The sequence below is a fragment of the Solanum pennellii genome, chromosome 2 (genome assembly GCF_001406875.1).
Source record: "Solanum pennellii chromosome 2, SPENNV200".
NCBI classification, from domain to species: domain Eukaryota; kingdom Viridiplantae; phylum Streptophyta; class Magnoliopsida; order Solanales; family Solanaceae; genus Solanum; species Solanum pennellii.
The window spans coordinates 56,906,056-56,928,767 of NC_028638.1; the positions used below are offsets into that span (position 1 = coordinate 56,906,056).

Here is a 22,712-nt window from a genome sequence, read left to right on the forward strand (position 1 = left end):
TTTTTTTTTTTTTTTTGCAAAAATAATTTTTTCTTTTTGGTCTTTGAAAATAAAATAAATTTTAGGGTAGGTTGGTGGATGGTGGGGGAGGGGGGTCAATTTGTTTGTTTTTTTTGGAAAAAAAATAAATTCAGGGGTAGGTTAGAGGGAGGGGGGCCGTGCCTGGGAGGGGTAGTTTTTATTTTTCTTTCTAAAACATATTTTTTTAAATGGGTTGAAATCATTTTATCTAAAACATATTTGCCTATATTCTATTTGGATAGATTGTAATTCAAACTATTTATGCTCAAGTCATATTCAATCCGATCCAATCCAACCATTTGCCACCCCTATTCGTAACTGGTTCTAAAGATATTGTATCTCTTCCATTTTATCATCAACGTTATTTTTTTTCAAACTTATTCTAAGATATGAACCTCTGAACATGTATCATTTTCATTCATTCAATATGCTAAAATAATTAATCATGACCATAAATTCATAAAATAACGTTTTCACAGATAAATTTATTTAAATTCTCTGAGTTTTCATCGCCAAACGGATTTTGCAATGTTGAAAGACTCTTTAAATTAATAAATAATATCTCTATAAAATAATATTCTCTTGATCTATTTTAATTTTTCAAAAATTAATTTGACTGACGCCCGGTACCAAGATTAAGTGACAAAAATATCCCTGCGTCCGACGTGGTGGCTCGCTTGCATCTTATGTCATTTTTGTCAACTCCTCCAACGTACATCACACTCCTCTCTCTCTCCCTTCTTCTTCTCTTTAGGGTTTTTCATCTCGATTCATCACACATGGCCGGGATGAGACTGTTACCGGAGGACCCCGACGTCGCGCAGGTCCGACCAACGGCATCAGCCGATCTGATTTCCGACGACGACCGCTCTGTGGCGGCCGATTCGTGGTCCATAAAGAGCGAATACGGAAGTACTCTCGATGATGAGCAGCGCCACGCTGATGCTACTGAAGCTCTTAACTACCGAGCCGATTACAGGTTCTTATATGGAGAGCATTAACTTTAGTCTTATTCATATGACTGTGACCATCACTATGTTTCAATGAACCTGATGTTGAAGTTGTTGAATTAATTTATGGATTATATTAATTGAACTGGAAAACATTAAGATAGTACTACATTTTTTTAAAAAAAACTTTAGATAGTACTCCACCGGTTAAATTTACTGTAGAAAAATAAATCATTCAAAGTTTAAGAAGTTGTATAGTTAAAAGAATTGGAATAGTTGAAAGTTGTGTGAAGATTATGTAGAATAATACTATTTTTTTAATGATGTCAAATATTTTGATAATTATAATATGAAAAAGTGTTGTATATATTAGGATGGAGAAAACATAACCTGCATGAAGGTGTTAATTAGAGGTCAATATATCTGTTGAGCTAAGCAGTGGTGGTAATTAGAGGTCAATATATCTGTTGAGTGCACTTTGTAACTTTAAGTGAATAAAGTGATAACTGCGGTCTTCATTGGACTGTATACACTTGTTAGAAGAGATTATCCATTAGAAACTCGCTCATATTATATTTTGCTTTTTGTTTGTGAAGAAGGTTTACTAACTTCTTTTTCTTACTTTTTTGCATACGAGCAGTTCTGACAAGGATGAGCAGGAAGGTGAAGGAGTTTCTTCAATGCTTGGTTTCCAAAGCTATTGGGATGCTGCTTACGCCGATGAATTGACAAACTTTCGTGAGCATGGTCACACTGGTGAAGTTTGGTATGGATTAGCTAGACGACAGCTTGCAACCTTTTCCCTCTTCCTTGATCCACTTTACTATTGTGTTATCCTCGTTCTTTTAATTGTGATACTACCTATCAATCAATCAACTATCCCTCCTCCATCTCAAATAAAATCGGGTCCGTTATATGAATCCTTGGGAGCTATTCTATGCCATCTTGATCCAAATCATTCCTATACCATGTTACATAAAACAATATGCCTTTTAAGGCAAATTAGGAGTTCTCTAAAATGCCTTTTATGCATAGAAATCTACAGCCTAGCACTTTTGATGATTGGCCGGAGTAAAGCTAAATTTAGCTCTTTGTGATAGTTTTATCCCACTAATGGATAATGATAGTTTTATCCCACTTTATGATATGTGGTTGGGAGCTATGGAGCGGGTTTTTTTACCCTGTGCGCACCCAAAGGGTAGCGGCTGCGGGTTTCCCTTGTCGTTAAAAAAAATGAAAAGATAATGATAATAATTTGCCTGGTCTTTCTTTCCGTCCTTTTAGTCTTCATACAAGGTTAACATTCCAATTCCCAAATAGGAAACCAGGAAAAGAAGTGAGAGGGTAGTGCTCCCATCACTGGATCATTATGTTGGTCAAAACAGTTTTCTTGATGTGTATATTTTTGCTGTATTTGTATAGGTTTGGTGGTGACGTCATGGAAAATGTTGTCTCATGGACCAAAGGTTTGTGCATGGACATTTGCAAGAGTAATTTGCCAAATCACGTAGCTGATGCCGATTCTGAGCCTGTTGGGCAGCGTGAGATTGACATTTCAGGTTGGAGTGTGCTTGATATTGGGACTGGCAATGGTCTGCTTCTCCAAGAGCTTGCTAAACAAGGGTAAATTTGAATTTCATGCTAGCAATACATCTAGTTAGCTATTTGCTTTGTTGGACATTCTGTAACTGATAGATGAGATTTCTTGTCCGAGATGCTTTTGATGCACATGCTCTATAATCTGTTACAGAGCCACACTGTAAGGTGAAAACTTTTGTGGATTGCCTAGTTCATTGAGTATTAAGAAGTTAGCTGTTGTGAAGGTTTGTTTATGACTTTTTAACCATTTATCACATGCCCTGTTAGATGATAAACTTTTTCACCATAAAATTATATTACTGCTAGAGAATCAATGCAAGGTACAGAGTATTAAGCAGTTAACTGTTGTAAAGGTTTGTTTACGGTTCTTTTAACTATTTATCACATGACCTTGCTAGATCAACTTTTTCACCATAAACGTATCTATTAGAGATCCAATGGAAGGTATGAAAGATATATTCTTTTGTTCCCTTTTCTTGTGCGATTTGATTTGGGAGATCACAGTTGATAAAGTGCTTTTTTTTTAAAAGAAAAATGTTTGTAATTGATTAATATGATTAAGTGTTAGTGAAAGAAATAGTTGAAAAGTTGTTTTTAGTGAAAATCATAGTGTAAATTTGATTTGTTAAATGAATTTAATTAGTGAAACTCTAAAATTCAGTAAGGCTGTATTACATGATTATTTTAGTCTAATTGTTACGAACATAGGATATCCAAGATGGAATGAGCCCCCATAAATTATGAAGTGGATGGCAGAGAGATTATCAAGAAAAACTGCAGAGACTGTCAGGCGATGATTAACAGAAGAACAAAACCGTTATAAGATGAATTATGAATGTTTCCTTCAAGTCAAATTATTCTTTTCTCATACTGGCTTACCCTGTGCCATTACTTCTTTCCAATCCCAATACGTCCTTGTTTAGAGGTTCTTTGGTCTTTAACTGCAGGCACAAAACCTAGTTAGCTAATGCAGATATATTTTATTAATTCTTTGTGAGAGAACAAGCGTATGTAGTTTTAATGGTATTATACCTACATCGCATCATGCAGTTCAAATTAGCATGTGTATTCCTGCGGCTTGTACTGGGGTGGAAACGTCTCACTGCCTCTTGTGATTAATATAACTTAGGAGATTTTACATCTTTCTTATCACATCTACATCTTTTAACTTGTACAAAAAGTGCTCAGGTCTAGTTATATATAAAACCTACTAGTTGCTTCTTGGGAGTATTTGTCTGTTAAGAAATTTTATTTAATTTTTAGTGTCACACGTTCTTGATGTATATGCCTTCTGGGGGGCGGGGGTGGGGGGGACCCGAAGATTATTACTTACTAATACTTATTAACTTTGGCGTTAGGTTCTCTGATCTCACTGGAACTGACTATAGTGAAGGAGCAGTTGACCTTGCAAGAAGCCTTGCTGATCGTGATGGTTTCACCAATGTCAAGTTCTTGGTAAGATTTGCTTTTGTCTTCCAATTAAGCAAATGTGTAATATACCCACAGCAGCATCTGAGTCCTGTAAAAAAAGAAAAGGGAAGTAGCAAACACGTGCTTCTCTAGATTGCATTCAAAATCTTGTGGCAAAGTACTGTCTTTCTACTATGTTCTAAATGTTAAGCAGCGTCTTTTATTCTTCGTTGTTGGTAACCCGTTACTGTCTGGTGGCTGCATATACAGATAGTAGCAAGTTAAAATTACATCTACCTGAATGTTTTCCCTTAATCCTGGCATTTTCAATTGTCTACGTGGAATGAACCTTTATTATATTTCTGTATTGAAAGATATAGCACTTATTATGTATTCAGTGATCAAGGGTAGGATCAAGGTGCTAAATTAATGCCTAATTTTTGCATAGGGGTAGAATCTGTCTTACAAATTGCGATCAACGATTTTATTAGTTTCATGTCCTTGTCATGTGTGCTTATTTATCCATATCTGTGCTCTCATTGCTGGAGATGGCTTCTTTTAGTTTTGTGGTTAAATAAATTTCTATTGGCTAACAGGTTGATGACATTCTTGAGACAAAATTGGATAAAAGGTTTCAGCTAGTTATGGATAAGGGGACCTTAGATGCCATTGGATTGCATCCTGATGGTCCTATCAAAAGGTAGCAAATCCTGTATGTTAAGTATGTTATGGTGGCGTCCAGTTTCAAAAAAAAGTATGGTATGTTAAAGTAGGTATAGATCCCAAGTTCAAGTGATACTGCCACCCATTCATTTGTATTAATATTGCTCATCAACAAAATATTTTCACATGCTTCGTCCAAGACCTAAAATAAACAAAAATAATAATTAAAATGTCACTCTCTAAAACTGTCAACACTCCCTAAGTGTTCCTTGATTATGTTACCTGTAACGCTACGTTTCTATGTCACATATTAATTGTGTGGTCATTTCAGGATTATCTACTGGGACTCTGTTTCAAGGCTTGTCGCTCCTGGTGGATTATTGGTGAGTCAATACTGCTTATCCTGTTCATAATTTTTTTTTTCAGTGCCAATCCTTCTCCAATTGCTGTTATTAATTTGAAACATGCTGATTAAATACCACCACACACCCTTGCGCTAATATAAAAAAGAACAGATGCAGACATTGTAGAGACCACGGTGTTAAATCTGGGAATTATATTTGTTCTATTGACATTTCTGTCTGTCTTATTGACTGTTCCCAATTGATCTTTTCTGATAAAATGGCACACACGGTTATCTATTTCTTTTTTTGTGGAGTTATCATGAGAAATAATTAGAAATTACACCTGACTGGTCACCTATTGTAGGTAATTACTTCATGTAATAGTACAAAGGATGAATTGGTTGAAGAAGTGGATACTCTCAATCAAAGAAGGGTTGCTTGTCAAAGACCAGGAACAGTTGAAGCCTCAGTAGATCCTCCTCCTTTCCGCTATCTCGATCACGTTCGCACATATCCTACATTCACATTTGGAGGATCCGTAGGCTCGCGTGTAGCAACTGTAGCATTCCTAAGGAACTGAATTATTACTTTCTCATCATTTTGGGTGCATTACTGCACTTTTTTTGTAACGTCGTGCAACCGTGGAGTGTTTCTTTGGGAAGACCATTTCTGATTTATGCAAGGTGAAAGATTAATTGATCTAGTTTTTGTATAGGGGGTAACGTTAGTGCTACATTAACAACGTTGATCATCAGATGACTCGTGTTAGATGGAAAAATTGTTCTTCAAGTCAATGTAATGTCGTTGGGGATATTGTTTGATGGAACACTTCTGTAGCGCACTGATAGTGAAAATCGAGCAAATTGAAAATAGGAGTTGAGGTAACCAACCAACTCGTTAAGATTTTGCATTAGGTATTTAAATTCAGACATTTTAATATCAAAAACAAATAAGAAGCAAGTAACACTACTCGAAAGGTCCAAATGATTTAATTGGATAAGCGTGTGTAGACAAGGAGGGAGTACTACATTAATAGCAAACAGCAAGGCTATGAATTATGAATAATACACAGGTATTAATCACTCAGCCTTTGCTGTAATCTTCATAAACGACAAATAGATTTTTTTTAAAAATGAAAAAAAAAGAAGATAAAGCTGGTTTTTGTTCTTTTGCTGAATATTTATTAGATTCATACAAGAAAACCATCTTTTTTTTTAAAAAAAAAAAAAAAGTTACGCAGCCTTAATCTGTCACGGATTCGTCTTTTTCTTTCCCTTTAATTTATACCAAAATACACATTATTAAGTAACTTTTGTCTATGAAAGTGATCTTTTGATGATACATACTAATTTAATTTTTACTCGTATCACAAACATAGAGGTCGAGTTAGGATTTTGAATTCTAAAAAATACAGCTTCATACATATTAAGTAGTGATTAAACACAAACACAAAATTTGAGTAGAAGATTCGACTAACTAGGAATACATGAATCAACAGAGTTAATTTCTCCGCAAAGTTTTCTAATATCTGTTTTGTACTAAGAAGGAAACATTACACAGCGGATTTAATTAAATGTCATGAAGATGATAATATAGCAGAGCTAGTCTAAAATAAAGCTCTGCCATTACAAATATGTAAATCAAAATAATCGTATTATAGTTAACTTATTATAATTACAAAATGTAAAATTCACCACAATGCTCAGTTTCAATGATTAAAATGAATGAGAAGGGAAGTTAGGTAGAGGCAAAGAGAGCAGCCAAAGATAGTGAATCCAATAGTCCCACCAACCATGAAAATAAGTTCAACAAATTCATCCAATTGTTTTTTGTGTTTCTTCTCATAATATAATTTTGAATTTGTAGGTGTGTAATTCCAACCTTGTTCACATACCAAACATTTCTCCAATCTCTCTTTTATCTTCACTTCTTCTATCCTTCCCCTCAATACTTGTAAATTTGCATCAACAACATGCCTTGATTTTCCTCCTACAAAATTATTTTCTTATTTAAATCGATTGGCGCGATAGTATAAAAATTAAATTTAGCTTTATTTATACTGACAACGTAAATAATACTTTCTCCATTTCGAAAAGAATGACTCTATTTCCTTTTTAGTCTGTTTCCAAAAGAATGATCCCTTTCTTTTTTTTGGCAACACTTTAACTTTAACTTTCCACGTGGCATGTTTAAGACCACAAGATTAAAGGGCATTTTGATACATTTGACATAACTTTAAATTGGAACCACAAGATTAAAAAGTCTTCTTTCTTTTCTTAAACTCTGTTCCAAGTCAAACTAGGTCATCCTTTTTTAAACGGACGGAGGAATATATTTTACTTGTGCCTTTTAACCTATGTAAAAAGGTTACATGATTTTTCTTTCTAGTTATGAATAACCACTTATAGTAAGTGGCGTAGTCAAAACTTTATTTATAAAAAGGGGTTTGAAAAAAACAATAAAATGTCACACACATTTATATAAGCAATTTTTGAACCACTAATTTTGTTCCTTATATCTTAGGTAATTCAATGTATATAGCTTGTATGAAAAAAAAATTCATATAATTTGCGTTGTCGATATAGTAAATGATTTTTCAGTGGAGGGCCTCTTGCCTCCCTTCTACTTATGTGACATGATAACGTATAGTGTACAGAAGTAAAATTCATAAAAATAAAATCGATGTAATTAAGTAAAAAGGAAAAAAAAATACGACTTTATATATATGTACCTTCATCTCTATAGATCTGAGCTTTGATTTTGGATAGCCTTTGAGTGATCCTAAATTTGGTAGATGACAATTTCATAGCCGGAAAAAGAACAAGTGATGAAGAAGCCATAAAAATTGTTTATAAGAAATATCAAGTCTTATGTTTATGAATGGCTTGCTTCATGTTTCATACATAAATATATATAATTATATATAACTTGGTCAACGCGTAATCTGATTATTTAATTATTAGATTACTTTTCTGTTTTGGTTTTGATTTTGATTTAATTAGCTAATTAATGTTGTTTTGGTTTTTTCTTAGCAAGTCAAGTAATTAATTAAATATATAGCAGACAACATAAAAATCATCATTCAAGAATGGCGTAGTCATGATTTGAATATCATGGGTCTAAGTTTTAAAATGGTATTTCAAATAGTAATAATTGAATTTTAAATTTATTATTTATTTATATTTAATAATTTTTTAAATATAAATATATATAGCGAATTAATCTGAATTTGTAATTAGGCTTTTAGCTCCGCCTCAATGAGTAACGTAAAGTTGAAGGTTTTGAACCCAAGCAAAATAGTTTTGGGTTGCCGGCAAATAAAAAAATAAACACAATCTGAATCTGAATATGTAGTAACATGCACTCATATTTTATTTTGGGAAAATTGAAAAAAAAAAAATTCACTTCAATTTTATTTCCACTTTTCAATTTTTATAAGAATCCATAGGTCAAACTATTTGCAACAACTTCTTCGAAATAGGGGTCTTATTAGAACCTTTTTTCCAAACCGGAAGGTACATCTTCTAATCCTGCCATTCTCCATACTATTATTATGGATATGGAGAATTTTCTTAGAAATCGCATTGCTTTTCTGGAGAATAACTTTATTTAGATTATATCTAATTTTTTTAGTGTAATATTGTTCTCTTTTCTATCTAGCTAAAAAAAAATACTTTTATTTATGAAGTATTTGTATTTTTCATCAAATATAGTTTTATTTCCGTTTACTGAACACACCTTAAGTCAATACCCTCAATGTAGAGGTAGAGCCGTTAATATGGGCTAATCCTGTAGGGTCGGTCTGGCCTAGCCCGGAATTTAATAGGGTTGACTACAATTTTTGGAGCTCATTTGAGAAAAGGGCTTTTTAGCCCGGCCTGAATAAGCCTATTGATTTGTGGGACTTGAGAAATTTAGATAGGACCGGTTCGTGGGCCAATAAAAATTAATTAAAAAATATAATATAATATTAAAATTTAAAATTAAAGAGAGCACAAACTCAAAACAATTAGGTTAATATTTCTATTTAGATATATATACTTTTACTTGAAATTTTTTTTAATAAATATTACAAAGATAATTTTATTTGTGGATTTAATGTCACGTAATATTGTTTTGTCCATATTTATGATAATATTTTTAAATTATAATTTATAATTTAATTTAATAATTCTAAATATAATATAATTTTTAAATAAAGTGGGCTGGCTCGGCAAGCCTGTACCCCACGTACTTGTGGATTGGGCCGGCCATTTTTTGGCCCCCACAAAAAATGACCCCGGCCTAGCCCGTAAAATGTCGAAGTCTGTATGGGTTAACTCGAATGGGGTGGAATAGTCCATATTGACAGCTCTATTTAGAGGTAATACTTTATATGTTTGTTGAAAAATACTCCATTTATTTGTTCTTACTTATATTATATTTTACTTCGTGAAATTTAAATTATAACTTTTCTCATATAAATATAATAAAAAATTACATCTTAAACTATTGATTAAAATTATACTATTTAATTTACGAAAAACGAAATATGAAAAAAATAAAAAGTGGACACATATTTCATGAACCATGCGGACTCTAAGACTGCATGTGTGGATAGCACCAGCAGTATAAGTAAACGATGTTTTATTCAACAAACATGTCGTATTATATGTCTAGTTTAACCTTAATTATTATTTCTTAGAGTTTTTATTTTTTTGGATAATGCTACTTATTCTTAATCATTGAATATATTTAACAAAAATTAGACTCGTACAATTAAGGTAATTATATTCTTTTTAATGGTAAACAGCCCCACACCTTGTCACATGGACTCGTCTTTTTTCCCTTTTATAAACCAAACAAAAAAAATATACATATTAATCAAGTAACCATATTTATACATCTTAATATAATTTATACACGTAACTGAAATATATATCCCAAAATTAACCTTCCAAATTCATGAAATAATATATTTATAGAAATTATTCTGACCTATGTACATATGTCATAGTTTTCCTATTTCTAATACAATGTTAACCTACCTAATTCATGTATCGCGAAAACCTAAAAAGATAAAGAAAATTGTTTTTAATATAACGATCAAAATAAAATATAAAATGAAATAAAAAAAATTCTACGTAAACCTTATTATTTTGATTTTTTGTTAGTGAGTCAAGTAATGGATACACATATATACCAAAAAAAATTTGTTTTTGTGCGCCGGCAATAAGAAAATAAATGGAATTTGAATACTGATTAATTAATATCATATTTTACTCTTACAAGTTAATTTGTTTCTGCTTCTGGTTTTACTAATTAGTCTATATTAGAGTTCATATATATGTTGTAATTAAATATATATAAGTTCATCAACCATATTGCTGACTTTTGGAACTGCATGGATATTATTGGATAGTGATAAAAGTAAAAAAAAAAAAAGACGTTTATTCAACAATTATGCATGTTAAATTATCTGTTTAATTAACCATATATGATTATATAATTATATTTCACTAACTATAGTATGTTTTTCTTTTTGTTTTACTTGGGTAATGCCAACCTTGGTACTGCCTAGATATTTATCTTCTTTATTACGGGTATAAAATAATTAGAGATGATAAAATTAATTCACATGAACATAATAAATCTTCAAATTTGTTCAAATTTAGATGGATTAATGACTCACTTATTTGTAAGCTTAATTTATTTTATCACTCAGTCAACTGAATTCATCTAAAAATTATATTAATTTATGTTAAAAATATAGTTAAAACTTTGTTCATATATTAGCATTATTTTTTTTTTAACTTAGAGGTCGTTAAGGGGGTTCATTTCGTTTATTTTTATTTGTTCATGATATTAAATATTAATTTTTTATTTTTATTTACAACCTTTAGAATAGGATAAATATAATTTTTGTTTTCTTTCATTACACTAACTAGTAATCAATTCTTCAAACTATTTTCTTGATATTTTTAGTTTGAAACACTAATAGTTACTAATATTATAATAAAATATACACTTTATTTATTATTTTCTTATAGAAAGATACAAAGTTCATTGTAGACGAATAGAACTATAAAAGTGAAACTCAAAATTTGAGATTTCTGAGTTAGTCGATAACTTGCCATTGAATGCATATATAGCTTGTTTGGTTTTAGTTAAAACATAACAAACAATATTTATTATTATACAGTAATATGTTATAAGTAATGATCTACATCCGCCCTCACTATTATTATCTTTTAATAAATTACGTGATTAATTAATACAGGGTAAAATTTATTCGCACTGAACGTTTACACTAAGTCAATATAGGCATATCACGTGTTTAACTTTATAGTTCATTTTACTTAACAATAATTAATTGACATGTGTTTTACTTTATTAAATTACATAATAATAGAAATTGTATTGACTTAATGTAAATATCCCATGCGAATAAATTTTTTCCGTTAAAACATGACAAAAAAATATTAAGACGAAGAGAATTGTAAAATTATAGCTAAATGAACAACAATGAGATGATATATAAAGGAGGATGAGTTTGAGTTGGATTTAAACGAACCGAAAGTTGTTATATTGTCAAATACTCAAATTATAACTTAGGACTTTGAGACCTCAAGTGGGCCGACTAGGTCCGGACTTAGCCTTGTTCCACAATTAAACGATTTTTCTTTTTTTGAGAAACAAAATTCACCAAAGTTTTAAATTTGAATTGTTTAATCATTGCAATCATTGAAAGTTGTATTGTGATGGTATTTATAAGATTAAATTGTGTCAAGCTTTTAGAAATCACCAAAACAAAAAGAAACAAGTCATATAAATTTTGAAGTCTCTTTTAACGCTCAAAGAGTGTAGTCTAGTGGTCAATAAAATAGTAGAGATAGAAAATATTAAGTGGTCGTTTGATACAAAGATTAATAATACAGGAATCAGTAATGTAAGAATTAGTAATGCAGAGATTCATAATGTAGAGATTGGTAATGAAGGAATTATTTTTATCAAATGTTTGGTTCATTGTTTCTTTGGTTTGAAACTCTATAAAAGAAATTATTTTCAATTATACCCTTGAGTTATTATGAAAATTTTCTATTTCATGTAATTGGATCAAGATAAAAAATTGACGGACATTATTTTTTCATAGCACTTTAACTAGCTAGGGGAATACAAATTTTATTGTCATGTTCAATATTTTCTCACTTAAATTATTTGAGCGTAAATAATTGTCATCTTAATAAATTGGAGTTAATATCTCAAAATGTCACACAATTATAATAATTTATATAGAAAATTTATTGAACTTTGTTTTGTATTAATAAATTAAAAGAACTCTTTATCATAAAATAATTTAAAAAAATAGCAAAATAAATTAAACTATTTTTATACTCGAGATGTTATATATATATATATATATATATGTACATATATATATATATATATGTACATATATATATATATATACACATATATATGTATATATACACATATATATGTATATATATATATATGTACATATATATATATATGTACATATATATGTACATATATATGTACATATATATATATATACATATATATGTGTGTGTATATATATATATATGTACATATATATATATATATGTACATATATATATATATGTGTGTGTGTGTATATATACATGTACATATATATATATATATGTATATGTATATATATATATATATATATATATACATATATATGTGTGTGTATATATATATATATGTACATATATATATATATATGTATATGTATATATATATATATATATATACATATATATATATATGTACATATATATATATATATATGCTCTTGTTTTAGGCTATTTGTCTAATGTTTAATGGACTTTCTTTAAGATACGATATTTGACTTATGAATTGTTCTTAAATTCATACATCAACATTAGCATATTAGTCGGATTATAATATTTTATATTAATAATAAGTAGACTAAATAACTCATATTTTAGAAACAAAAAATTATATTTACATAATAAAATTTGTAAGCTAATTTATTTAAATAAATTTATTATTATAAATACAAAATCAAGAAAAATAAACAAAAGAATTTGAGGGGATATTTTTGTCTTACCTAGATTAGTCCCATGGTATTAGAACTAATACCACCAAATGGAAGGTATTAGTTATACACCCTTTAATACCATGTAGGGTGTATAACTAATCCATGAATTGATTATACATAGACACAAAATTTCTACTAAACATAGTATTAAATAATACCATACATAATACTTGAATTATTTCGCCTAATATCAATCTTTTCCTTTTCTAGACTTGGTGAATAAAATTATCTGGTCTGATGGGAGTTAATAAGTATTTCGTCTATGATGATAGAGCTATCAAATATAATGATACTTATTGTTGGTGGAAGATAATAAATATTCCGTAAAATTAATTAAAGTAAAAAAAAAACTGTCGAGACACCACAATTATGAAAAGATTTATTAAATTCACAATTATTGTAATCTTTCACATGCTTTGTGTGAAATGTCATCATTATTATTGTTTTGAGAGAATAATACAACTTTTATGATCATTTCAAATTCACATTACAAATAATGTCCATATGAATATTTATTTGGGTATTTAATAATTTTTTGTTTGAAGGTTCAATATGTTCATAACAATAAAGTATAAACTACCTTGATTTACGACTACTTTTTTACTTTTACGGCAATTCTGATTTCCAAGCTTATTTTGGGAATCATATTTATTAATCATTATGTTCTTGAAACTCACTATTTCCCTTTTGATAGAGGAATTAAATAAATAACTTTGTGTGTGTTTTATGGTAAAAGTTTGAATTATCAACAGCCAAATATACTCGGAAGGTTTACCTTTAAAATAGTACAGTCAAATTCGTTAGCATAATTTAAATGCACTTTAAATCAACTGATTTGATAAAATAAATATAAAGAAACAAAACATTGTAAATTTGTAATTGGATGATAAACGATTAATAGATAAAATAATAAATGTAACAAAGTATGAAATATCATATATGAATTTTGTTTAATCGAAAAAGAGTGTTGATATAATAAAGCATAACAGTGATCGTATTATTATGTGATGAGTAAAAAAAATGATAAATAAATAATTTATATCTAAAGTACTAAACCATATTTCAATCTAAATCATAATTATAAACGGAAATAGATATGATGTCATTCTTAGAATAACACGCAGTTCTATACACTATTTTAAATATAGAGCAATATACAGTAAACCTATCTTCATTTTGTATGAATGGATGATGACCGATCTCAAGGTCTCATAACATAGCAAACTTAACTTGTTTAAGAATTCATAATTCAAATAATTTTTTTGTACTCGATACCATATCTCTTCAGCACAAAGCCGGACTCAACACCCTAACATTAACCTCAAATATTTTCGTATCGATATCAAACTCTTATATTGGTTTAAGTTTGACTTATTAAAACCGTACAAAATTATTATTTTCGTCTATTTTTATTTGTCATATTACTTTTTTTAAAAATCAATTTAATTAATTTCAAAATACAATTTAATTATATTAATTCAATATAAAAAATTGAAATAATCAAAAATTATAAAAAAAGTACAATAAATTACAATTTTCTACTATCGTAAAATGTTAGTTAAAATTTTTATTATTTTTAACTTTGACTCTAAAATAAGGGAAATTATCATAATTAAAAATGGAGTGAGGAAATATTTATAATTTTTTATTAGGAAAAACATGAAACTGTCCGAGCAGAACTTTCTTGTGGTGAGGTTGACACGTGGCTGAATAAGTAGGTCTTCAGATGACCATCATGAACGGTCAAGATCAAAACACGTGGATATTTTTTTTTTAGAGGCTCGATATAGAAAATTAGAAACAAAAAAGGAAAAATAATTAAATTTGAAATTTCTTCTAGAGTAGTCTTCTCTCCAATTCCTTCAATCAAACCCTATATATAAAGGAGTAGATACGCCGCCTCATTCATTCACATTTATATATTTTATCAACCCTAAATCTTTATTTACCAATTCCTACACTTTCTTCATTCGATCGGTAAGATTTCTATTTACTGTTATTTGTTCTCTACTTTTGATCATTCCGAACTGTTGATTCAATGCTGCTTTCCTGTTTGTAATTTTGATGATTTATCGATGTGTTTTGTACTTTTCTGGTTTTGGTATAATGGCAATGGCGGAGTTATTTGTACCGAATTTATATGTATAGCCATTATCGATGGTTCTTTTCTGTTTCTCTCTCATTTATATGATTGAGCTAGTTATGAGTATCTAGCAATTGATATTAATTTTTGATGATTGATGCTTAATTTGTGAAATTTTAGATGGTCGGGGCTTGGAAGCCTAATTTATGAAGCTATTGCAATTAGTAGGCTATACCTTTCGAAGAACTCTGATCAATTCTATATTAAAACTAGGCCATTACTGAGCAACATATCTCTTGAGTCCAATTTTTTATTTACAATACTAATAGGTTTCTCATGTAGCAAGTGTTACGGTAGTTTGCTATTCAGAAGCTTAGAGATCCGTCATTTGAGATCTATAGTTTTAGAACGAGTGGTACTGTAGTTTACAATTCAGAAGCTCAGACTCAGAATGAGTAAATTGGCCCAACTAATAAGAAGAGGACTTATAGAGTTCTATTTATTAATATACATAATTTTTCTGGGGAATATCGTTTTTCTTAAATTTAAAGCTACTTGCTTCAGCTATGCAACTGAAATAATTGGGTTAAAAATCTCCTTTCTATCTATGGTGCAAGCTTATCTGCAACCTGTTATTATTTATCATTTTTCCTTTTATCTATTTCCTTTACCACTTACTCTACTCATTATTGAGAAGTTAACAGGAGCTTACTTTTTATCTTTTGATGTGGCTTTTCTTTCTGAAGGTGGGCATCTTTATCTGTGTGGGTTTCAAGTTGTAGTTTTTCAAGTTGAAGCATATTTTATGTCCGAACAAGCCACCATCTGTTTGGGATACGTTGGATTGCTTGGAGAACATTGTCCAACGTCAAGAAGAAAGTGTTCTGATAGGGTTGATGACTGTATGCATCTTGACTTATTTCAGCAAGGACACTTAGAGCGTAGTGGTTGCAGCCAGATACAACCTTTTCTCAACATATCTTGGGCCAAAGGATCATCTGGAAATCCCTAACACCTTATTTAGGAATTTTCACTGAATCAAAAATGGCTTTGCAGAATATTGGAGCTGGCAACAGTGATGATGCCTTCTACAGGTATAAGATGCCGAGGATGATTACCAAGATAGAGGGGCGTGGGAATGGCATCAAGACGAACATTGTCAACATGGTTGACATTGCTAAAGCTCTAGCAAGGCCAGCATCTTACACCACAAAACATTTTGGGTGTGAGCTTGGAGCTCAGTCGAAGTTTGATGAAAAAAATGGGACATCCCTTGTCAATGGAGCTCATGATACTGCCAAGCTTGCAGGTCTTCTTGAGATTTTCATCAAGAAATATGTTCAGTGCTATGGGTGTGGAAACCCTGAAACTGAGATCCTTATCACTAAAACTCAGATGATCCAACTGAAGTGTGCTGCATGTGGTTTTATTTCTGATGTAGACATGAGAGACAAGCTGACAACCTTTATTCTTAAAAACCCACCCGAGTCTAAGAAGGGAGCCAAAGACAAGAAAGCAATGAGAAGAGCTGAAAAGGAGCGTCTAAAGGAAGGTGAAGCTGCTGATGAAGAGGTGAAGAAGCTTAAGAAAGAAACGAAGAAAAAGGTTTCTTCCAAGGAAGCCACTGCAAAACCTACCTTGAAAAAGAAAGCTAGCGGCTCTGATGAGGATCATGCATCCCCACCCAAAAGGCATGTGAATGTCAGGGAAGAGGAGGAAGAAGATGATGATGATGTTCAATGGCAAACTGATACATCAATGGAAGCTGCGCAACAGCGCATACAGGAACAGTTGAGTGCTGTGACAGCTGAAATGGTAATGCTCTCCACAAATGAGACAGAGAAGAAGCCCAAGGCAGCTACTACGCAAGCTCGCCAAAGTTCCAAGGTTGTTTCTGCACCCTCTGAGGATGATCCCAAAACTGAGAATGGTGAGAAAACATCCGAGACTCTTGTTGAGGATGTGAAAATACATCTGAAAAAGGGAGTTACTGCCAGCCAATTTCGATCTTTCTTGGGTTCGCTCTCTGGATCCCCTCAGGACATAGTTACTGCTGTCTACGAGGCACTCTTGGATGGTGTGGAGAAAGCATTCGCCAAGGAGCTTATGAAGAAGAAAGGTTATCTGCTTGCTGCTGTTGGTCAAGAGGATGGGTCACAGCTATGTTTGCTCAGAGCACTGGAAGTATTCTGTGGGAAATCTAACCCAGCAGCTGTGAAGGAAGTAGCACTCGTTTTGAAAGCTTTGTATGATGCTGATGTGTTGGAGGAGGAGTTTATAGTGCAGTGGTATCAAGAGGGTGTTGCTGGGGTTCAGAAGGACTCCAAAATTTGGAAGAATGTCAAACCCTTCATTGACTGGCTTCAAAGTGCCGAGTCCGAGTCCGAGGAGGACTGAGATCACAACTGTCGTTCCTTAATTCAGACTGTTCTCTGGGGGTTTACCTTCTATCATCATCTAGGCATATATGCCTGCTTAGCTTGTGACTATTTGCTAGTTCGGTATTTTCATGTTTTCCTTTATTTTTTGGTTTTGCTTGTGTCTGTACTTCCATACTTCTTGCTACTTCTGTCGTGTGTTCTTGTGTCTGTATTCTTTTTGATGTTTTGAGGCGAATAAGAATTTCTTTGGGAAGTCTTAAGCTATTTTATTCTTGTTGTGGGTGAATTATTTAGAGTTTAGATGCATATTATTGTTGTGCAAGTGCTGACGCTCTTGTAATGGCAGCTCATTTTCTTCATCTGATTTGACAAACTGTGGGTGATGAGTATCCCAAAACAAACATAAAGGGAAGAGATTGAAAATAACACCACTACATCGCGATTTCAAATGCCACAATAGGCATCAAAGAAACTTTGTAATTACGATTATTCATTCACAGAATGAATGTTATAGTGTGAAGTATCTGAAATTAAATATAATATTTCACGTGCTTTGTTTTAAATGTCAACCTAATATATTTTTTATGATTATTTCAATTCAAGTATTTTTTTTGAATATTCCCATTACAAATAATTAAGTTCCCCGGTTCGTCTGGATATTTACAACTTTTTAGGGGTTCAATAAGTTTTTCTTTGTGCCCGTAACAATAACTTACCTAGATTTAGTACTACCTTCTTGATTTTATGGAAATTCTAATATGCATGTTAAATTATTGAACTTTTAACGTAGTAAAAAACTGAAAGCTAATTTTGGGGATTAGATATATTAATCATTATATTCTTGAAATTCATTATTTTCCTTTCGATGGAGGAAGTAAATTAATTGAGTGACTTTTTGTATTTTTATAGTAAAATCGTAAAAGTTTGAAATATTGATATTTAAATTTATTGTGAAGTTTAAATTTATTTATCCTCAAAAAGTATTAGTTGAATTTGTTAGTGTGATCTAAATTCACGTAAATCAAACCTAACAATCTATATATACAAAAAAAAAAAAAAACGCAAATCACAATAACGAATGTAAACGATTATTAGATCAAGAATAAATATAACAAAGTATGAATTTTTTACTTTGAGTATGAAATTTGTGTCGTCTTAAACGAGAATTTAGAACCCGTAGAAGCAACATATACCAAAAGCTTTGAATACATAGAACTTTTGTTGTTGTAATGGTACAATACTGAGTATTGCGATGACTACAAAGAATAATAACAAGATTATTTATATCTAAACCTAGAATTCTATTTTCGTGAATTTCACTATGATCATCAGTAGTGTATTTATCTCTATTTTATAATATTTGATGAAAATCTCACACGATGATGTGATCTCGACAACTTCTCTATACTTGGAATCGATTTCCATAACTAAAGGAGATTAACACTCTAACATCGATCTCAGATGTTTTCGTTCCGATATCAGATATGGCGAAAGACCCTAAAACAATATAAAACAAAAACGTTTTATTGTCATAAATTATAAAGGTAAAATAGTGACTGTGGAATGTGTTTAAAAAATAATAAAGGATCTTTTAATATCTAAACCCTAAAATTTTATTTTACGTAATTTTCACTTGTATGATTTTTCGATTGTACATTTATTTCCATCTTATATTGGTTAGCGAGAATTTCAAAATCTAGTTCAAAACAACTTTTAATACTCGATGTCATTTCTTTCTTGAGCTAGATAGATTCCATATGATATTCGTCTGACTTATTATATGTGTCACGTGTCTATCATCTGTTAAACAACATTTATTTTATTTTTACGTAAATTTCACTTGTACGATTTCTTAATTGTACATTTATTTTCATCTTATAATAATTAGCGAGAATCTCAAAATCTAATCCAAAACAACTTTTTATACTCGATGTCATTTCTTTCTTGTGCTAGATAGATTCTATACCCATAACATTCGTCTGACCTATTGTATATGTCACATGTCTATCGATCCGTTAAACAATATTAATTTTAAATTTTTAGGAGGAGAAAAAACGTGAAACTGTAAAGCAGATTTTCATATTGCAACGTGGCTAAATCATATTTCATTACACATACATCATAACGGCCTCGATGAAAACACGTGGATTGATCGTAGAGGTTCGATGAAAATTAGAAACAAAAATCAAGAAATAAAATTTTGAAATTTCTTAAAAATTTTGGAGAAGTATCTGGATTGGTTTTACTCTTCTCTTCAATTCCTTCAAACCCTATATATTAAGGAATCTGTACGCCGCCTCATCTATTCACCTTTCTATATATTGTATTATTAACCCTAAATCTTCCTCTACCAGTTCCTCCAATTTCTTCAATCAATCGGTAAGATTTCTATTTTCTGCTATTCGTTCTATACTTTTGATCATTCTCAACTGTTGATTCAATGTCGCTTTCGTGTTTTTGATTGATGATTTATCAATGTGGTTATACTTGTCTAGTTTTCTTCTCTCCGTGTATATCGATGGTTATCTTCTCTGTTTCTCTGATTTATATGAGCTGGTTATGAGTAATTGAGTATCGATAAATTGATCATATATTAATATTTGATGATTGATGCTTTAATTTGTGAAATTTTAGATGTTTCAATCCTTTACCCTAGTTTATTAAGCTTAGGTTGTATTAACTATGGCCTAGGCCATTAGTGAGTAGCATATCTCGAATGGTTTTTTTTCTAGCAAGTGTTACTTCACATTGCAATTTCAACGTGATATATGAAAGGCTTGTCGTTTGAGTTCTATAATTTTCCAGCTATATATCTCTTAAAGCGAGTGTTACTGTAGTTTACGATTCAGAAACTCATTGACGAAGTAATGTTATGCTTTACCGAGTAAATATGCCAAAGTAATGAGAACAATACCTATAGCATTCTATTTATTCATATACATTGTTTTTCCAGGAGGTATATGTCTTTCCTTAAATTTTCAGCTACTTGTTTCGGCTATACAACTGGAAGTTGAAACAATTAGGTTAAGGATCTCCTTTGTATCTAAGGTGGAAGCGAAATCTGCAACCTGATATTATTTATCAGTTTTTCCTTTCTCCTATTTTTACATTGCTTATATTTAGTAATAGGTTTTTAAAAAGTCATGTACAACTTACTCATTTTTTATTGAGAAGGTAACAGGAGCTTACTTTGTGTCTTTTGATGTGGCTTTTCTTTCTGAAGGTTGCGGGCGGGGTTTCAAGTTGTAGTTTCTCAAGTTGAAACTTCTTTTATGTCCGAACAAGCCACCATTTATTTGGGATCCGTTGGATTGCTTGGAGAATATTGTCCAACGTCAAGAAGAAAGTGTTCTGATAGGGTTGATGACTGTATGCATCTTGACTTATTCCAGCAAGGACACTTAGACCTTAGTGGTTGCACCCAGATACAACCTTTTCTCAACAAATTTTGGGCCAAAGGATCATCTGGAAATCCCTAACAGCTTATATCAAAAATGGCTTTGCAGAATATTGGAGCTGGCAACAGTGATGATGCCTTCTACAGGTATAAGATGCCGAGGATGATTACCAAGATAGAGGGGCGTGGGAATGGCATCAAGACAAACATCGTCAACATGGTTGACGTTGCAAAAGCTCTAGCGCGGCCAGCATCTTACACCACAAAACATTTTGGGTGCGAGCTTGGAGCTCAGTCGAAGTTTGATGAAAAAACTGGGACTTCCCTTGTCAATGGAGCTCATGATACTGCCAAGCTTGCTGGTCTTCTTGAGATTTTCATCAAGAAATATGTTCAGTGCTATGGGTGTGGAAACCCTGAAACTGAGATCCTCATCACTAAAACTCAGATGATCCAACTGAAGTGTGCTGCATGTGGTTTTATTTCTGATGTGGACATGAGAGACAAGCTGACAACCTTTATTCTTAAAAACCCACCTGAGTCTAAGAAGGGTGCCAAAGACAAGAAAGCAATGAGAAGAGCTGAAAAGGAGCGTCTAAAGGAAGGTGAAGCTGCTGATGAAGAGCTGAAGAAGCTTAAGAAAGAGACGAAGAAAAAGGTTTCTACCAAGGAAGCCACTGCAAAGCCTACTTTGAAAAAGAAAGCCAGTGGCTCTGATGAGGATCATGCATCCCCACCCAAAAAGCATGTGAATGTCAAGGAAGAGGAGGAAGAAGACGATGATGATGTTCAATGGCAAACTGATACATCAATGGAAGCTGCGCAACAGCGCATACAGGAACAGTTGAGTGCTGTGACAGCTGAAATGGTTATGCTCTCCACAAATGAGACAGAGAAGAAGCCCACGGCAGCTACTACTAAAGCGCATCAAAGTACCAAGGTCGTATCTGCACCATCCGACAATGATCCCAAAGCTGAGAATGTAGAGAGAACATTTGAGACGCTTGTCGAGGAGGTGAAAGTAGAGCTAAAGAAGGGAGCTACGGCCAGCCAATTTCGATCTTTCTTGGGTTCACTTTCTGGATCTCCTCAGGACGTGGTTACTGCTGTCTATGAGGCACTCTTGGATGGTGTGGAGAAAGCATTCGCCAAGGAGCTTATTAAGAAGAAAGGTTATCTTCTTGCTGCTGTTGGTCAAGAGGATGGGTCACAGCTGTTTTTGCTCAGAGCACTGGAAGAATTCTGTGGGAAATCTAACCCGGCAGCTGTGAAAGAAGTAGCACTCGTTTTGAAAGCTTTGTATGATGCGGATGTATTGGAGGAGGAGTTTATAGTGCAGTGGTATCAAGCGGGTGTTGTTGGGGTTAAAAAGGACTCGAAAATTTGGAAGAATGTTAAACCTTTTATCGACTGGTTGCAGAGTGCTGAGTCCGAGTCCGGTGAAGACTGATATCACAACTGTCCTTCCTTATTTAGTCTTTTCTCTGCAGGCTTATGTTCTTTCATCATTTAGGCTGTTCTTATGTGATGGAGTCTATTTACTAGTTCAGTATTTCATGTTTTCTTCTTTATTTGGGGTTTTCTAGGGTCTACTTTATATTGCTTGGTACTTTTGTCCTGCAATCCGTGTCTGTCTTGATTTAAGTTGAATAAGTTTTCTATGGGAATAAAAAATCTAAGCTATATATAAGTGTTGACTGTGTTGTGCGTTAATTATTTCGAGTATCCAGGTCATAGCAACTTTCTTGAATAAGTAAAATATTGTTGTGGTG

General features: G+C 31.9%; 2 protein-coding genes and 1 long non-coding RNA gene across 5 annotated transcripts; 2 read left to right on the plus strand and 1 right to left on the minus strand.

Moving 5' to 3' along the window:
* Nucleotides 1-703: 703 nt before the first annotated feature.
* Nucleotides 704-5,813, plus strand: LOC107011879 (EEF1A lysine methyltransferase 2). The gene is made up of 7 exons (XM_015211554.2): nt 704-1,000; nt 1,612-1,737; nt 2,394-2,594; nt 3,929-4,025; nt 4,577-4,680; nt 4,975-5,026; nt 5,352-5,813. The coding sequence occupies exons 1-7, from the start codon at nt 708-710 to the stop codon at nt 5,565-5,567; spliced, it is 1,089 nt and encodes a 362-aa protein (XP_015067040.1). The 5' UTR covers nt 704-707; the 3' UTR covers nt 5,568-5,813.
* A 678-nt stretch (nt 5,814-6,491) lies between these two features.
* On the minus strand, nt 6,492-7,858 carry LOC114076183. The gene is made up of 2 exons (XR_003577059.1): nt 7,719-7,858; nt 6,492-6,976 (listed from the first exon to the last, which is right to left on the minus strand). It is a non-coding gene; the product is annotated as an uncharacterized LOC114076183 (long non-coding RNA).
* A 7,044-nt stretch (nt 7,859-14,902) lies between these two features.
* Nucleotides 14,903-22,653, plus strand: LOC107011074 (eukaryotic translation initiation factor 5-like). Of its 3 annotated transcripts, none has more exons than XM_027914985.1 (3): nt 14,903-15,056; nt 15,909-16,263; nt 21,095-22,653. In XM_027914985.1, the coding sequence occupies exons 2-3, from the start codon at nt 16,207-16,209 to the stop codon at nt 22,388-22,390; spliced, it is 1,353 nt and encodes a 450-aa protein (XP_027770786.1). In that variant the 5' UTR covers nt 14,903-15,056; nt 15,909-16,206; the 3' UTR covers nt 22,391-22,653. The 3 variants fall into 3 exon arrangements, with proteins under 3 accessions (XP_027770786.1, XP_015065886.1, XP_015065888.1); XM_015210402.2 differs by lacking the exons at nt 14,903-15,056; nt 15,909-16,263 and adding exons at nt 19,760-19,922; nt 20,497-20,591 and having other exon boundaries at nt 20,767-22,653; XM_015210400.2 differs by lacking the exons at nt 14,903-15,056; nt 15,909-16,263 and adding an exon at nt 19,730-19,922 and having other exon boundaries at nt 20,767-22,653.
* Nucleotides 22,654-22,712: the final 59 nt, after the last annotated feature.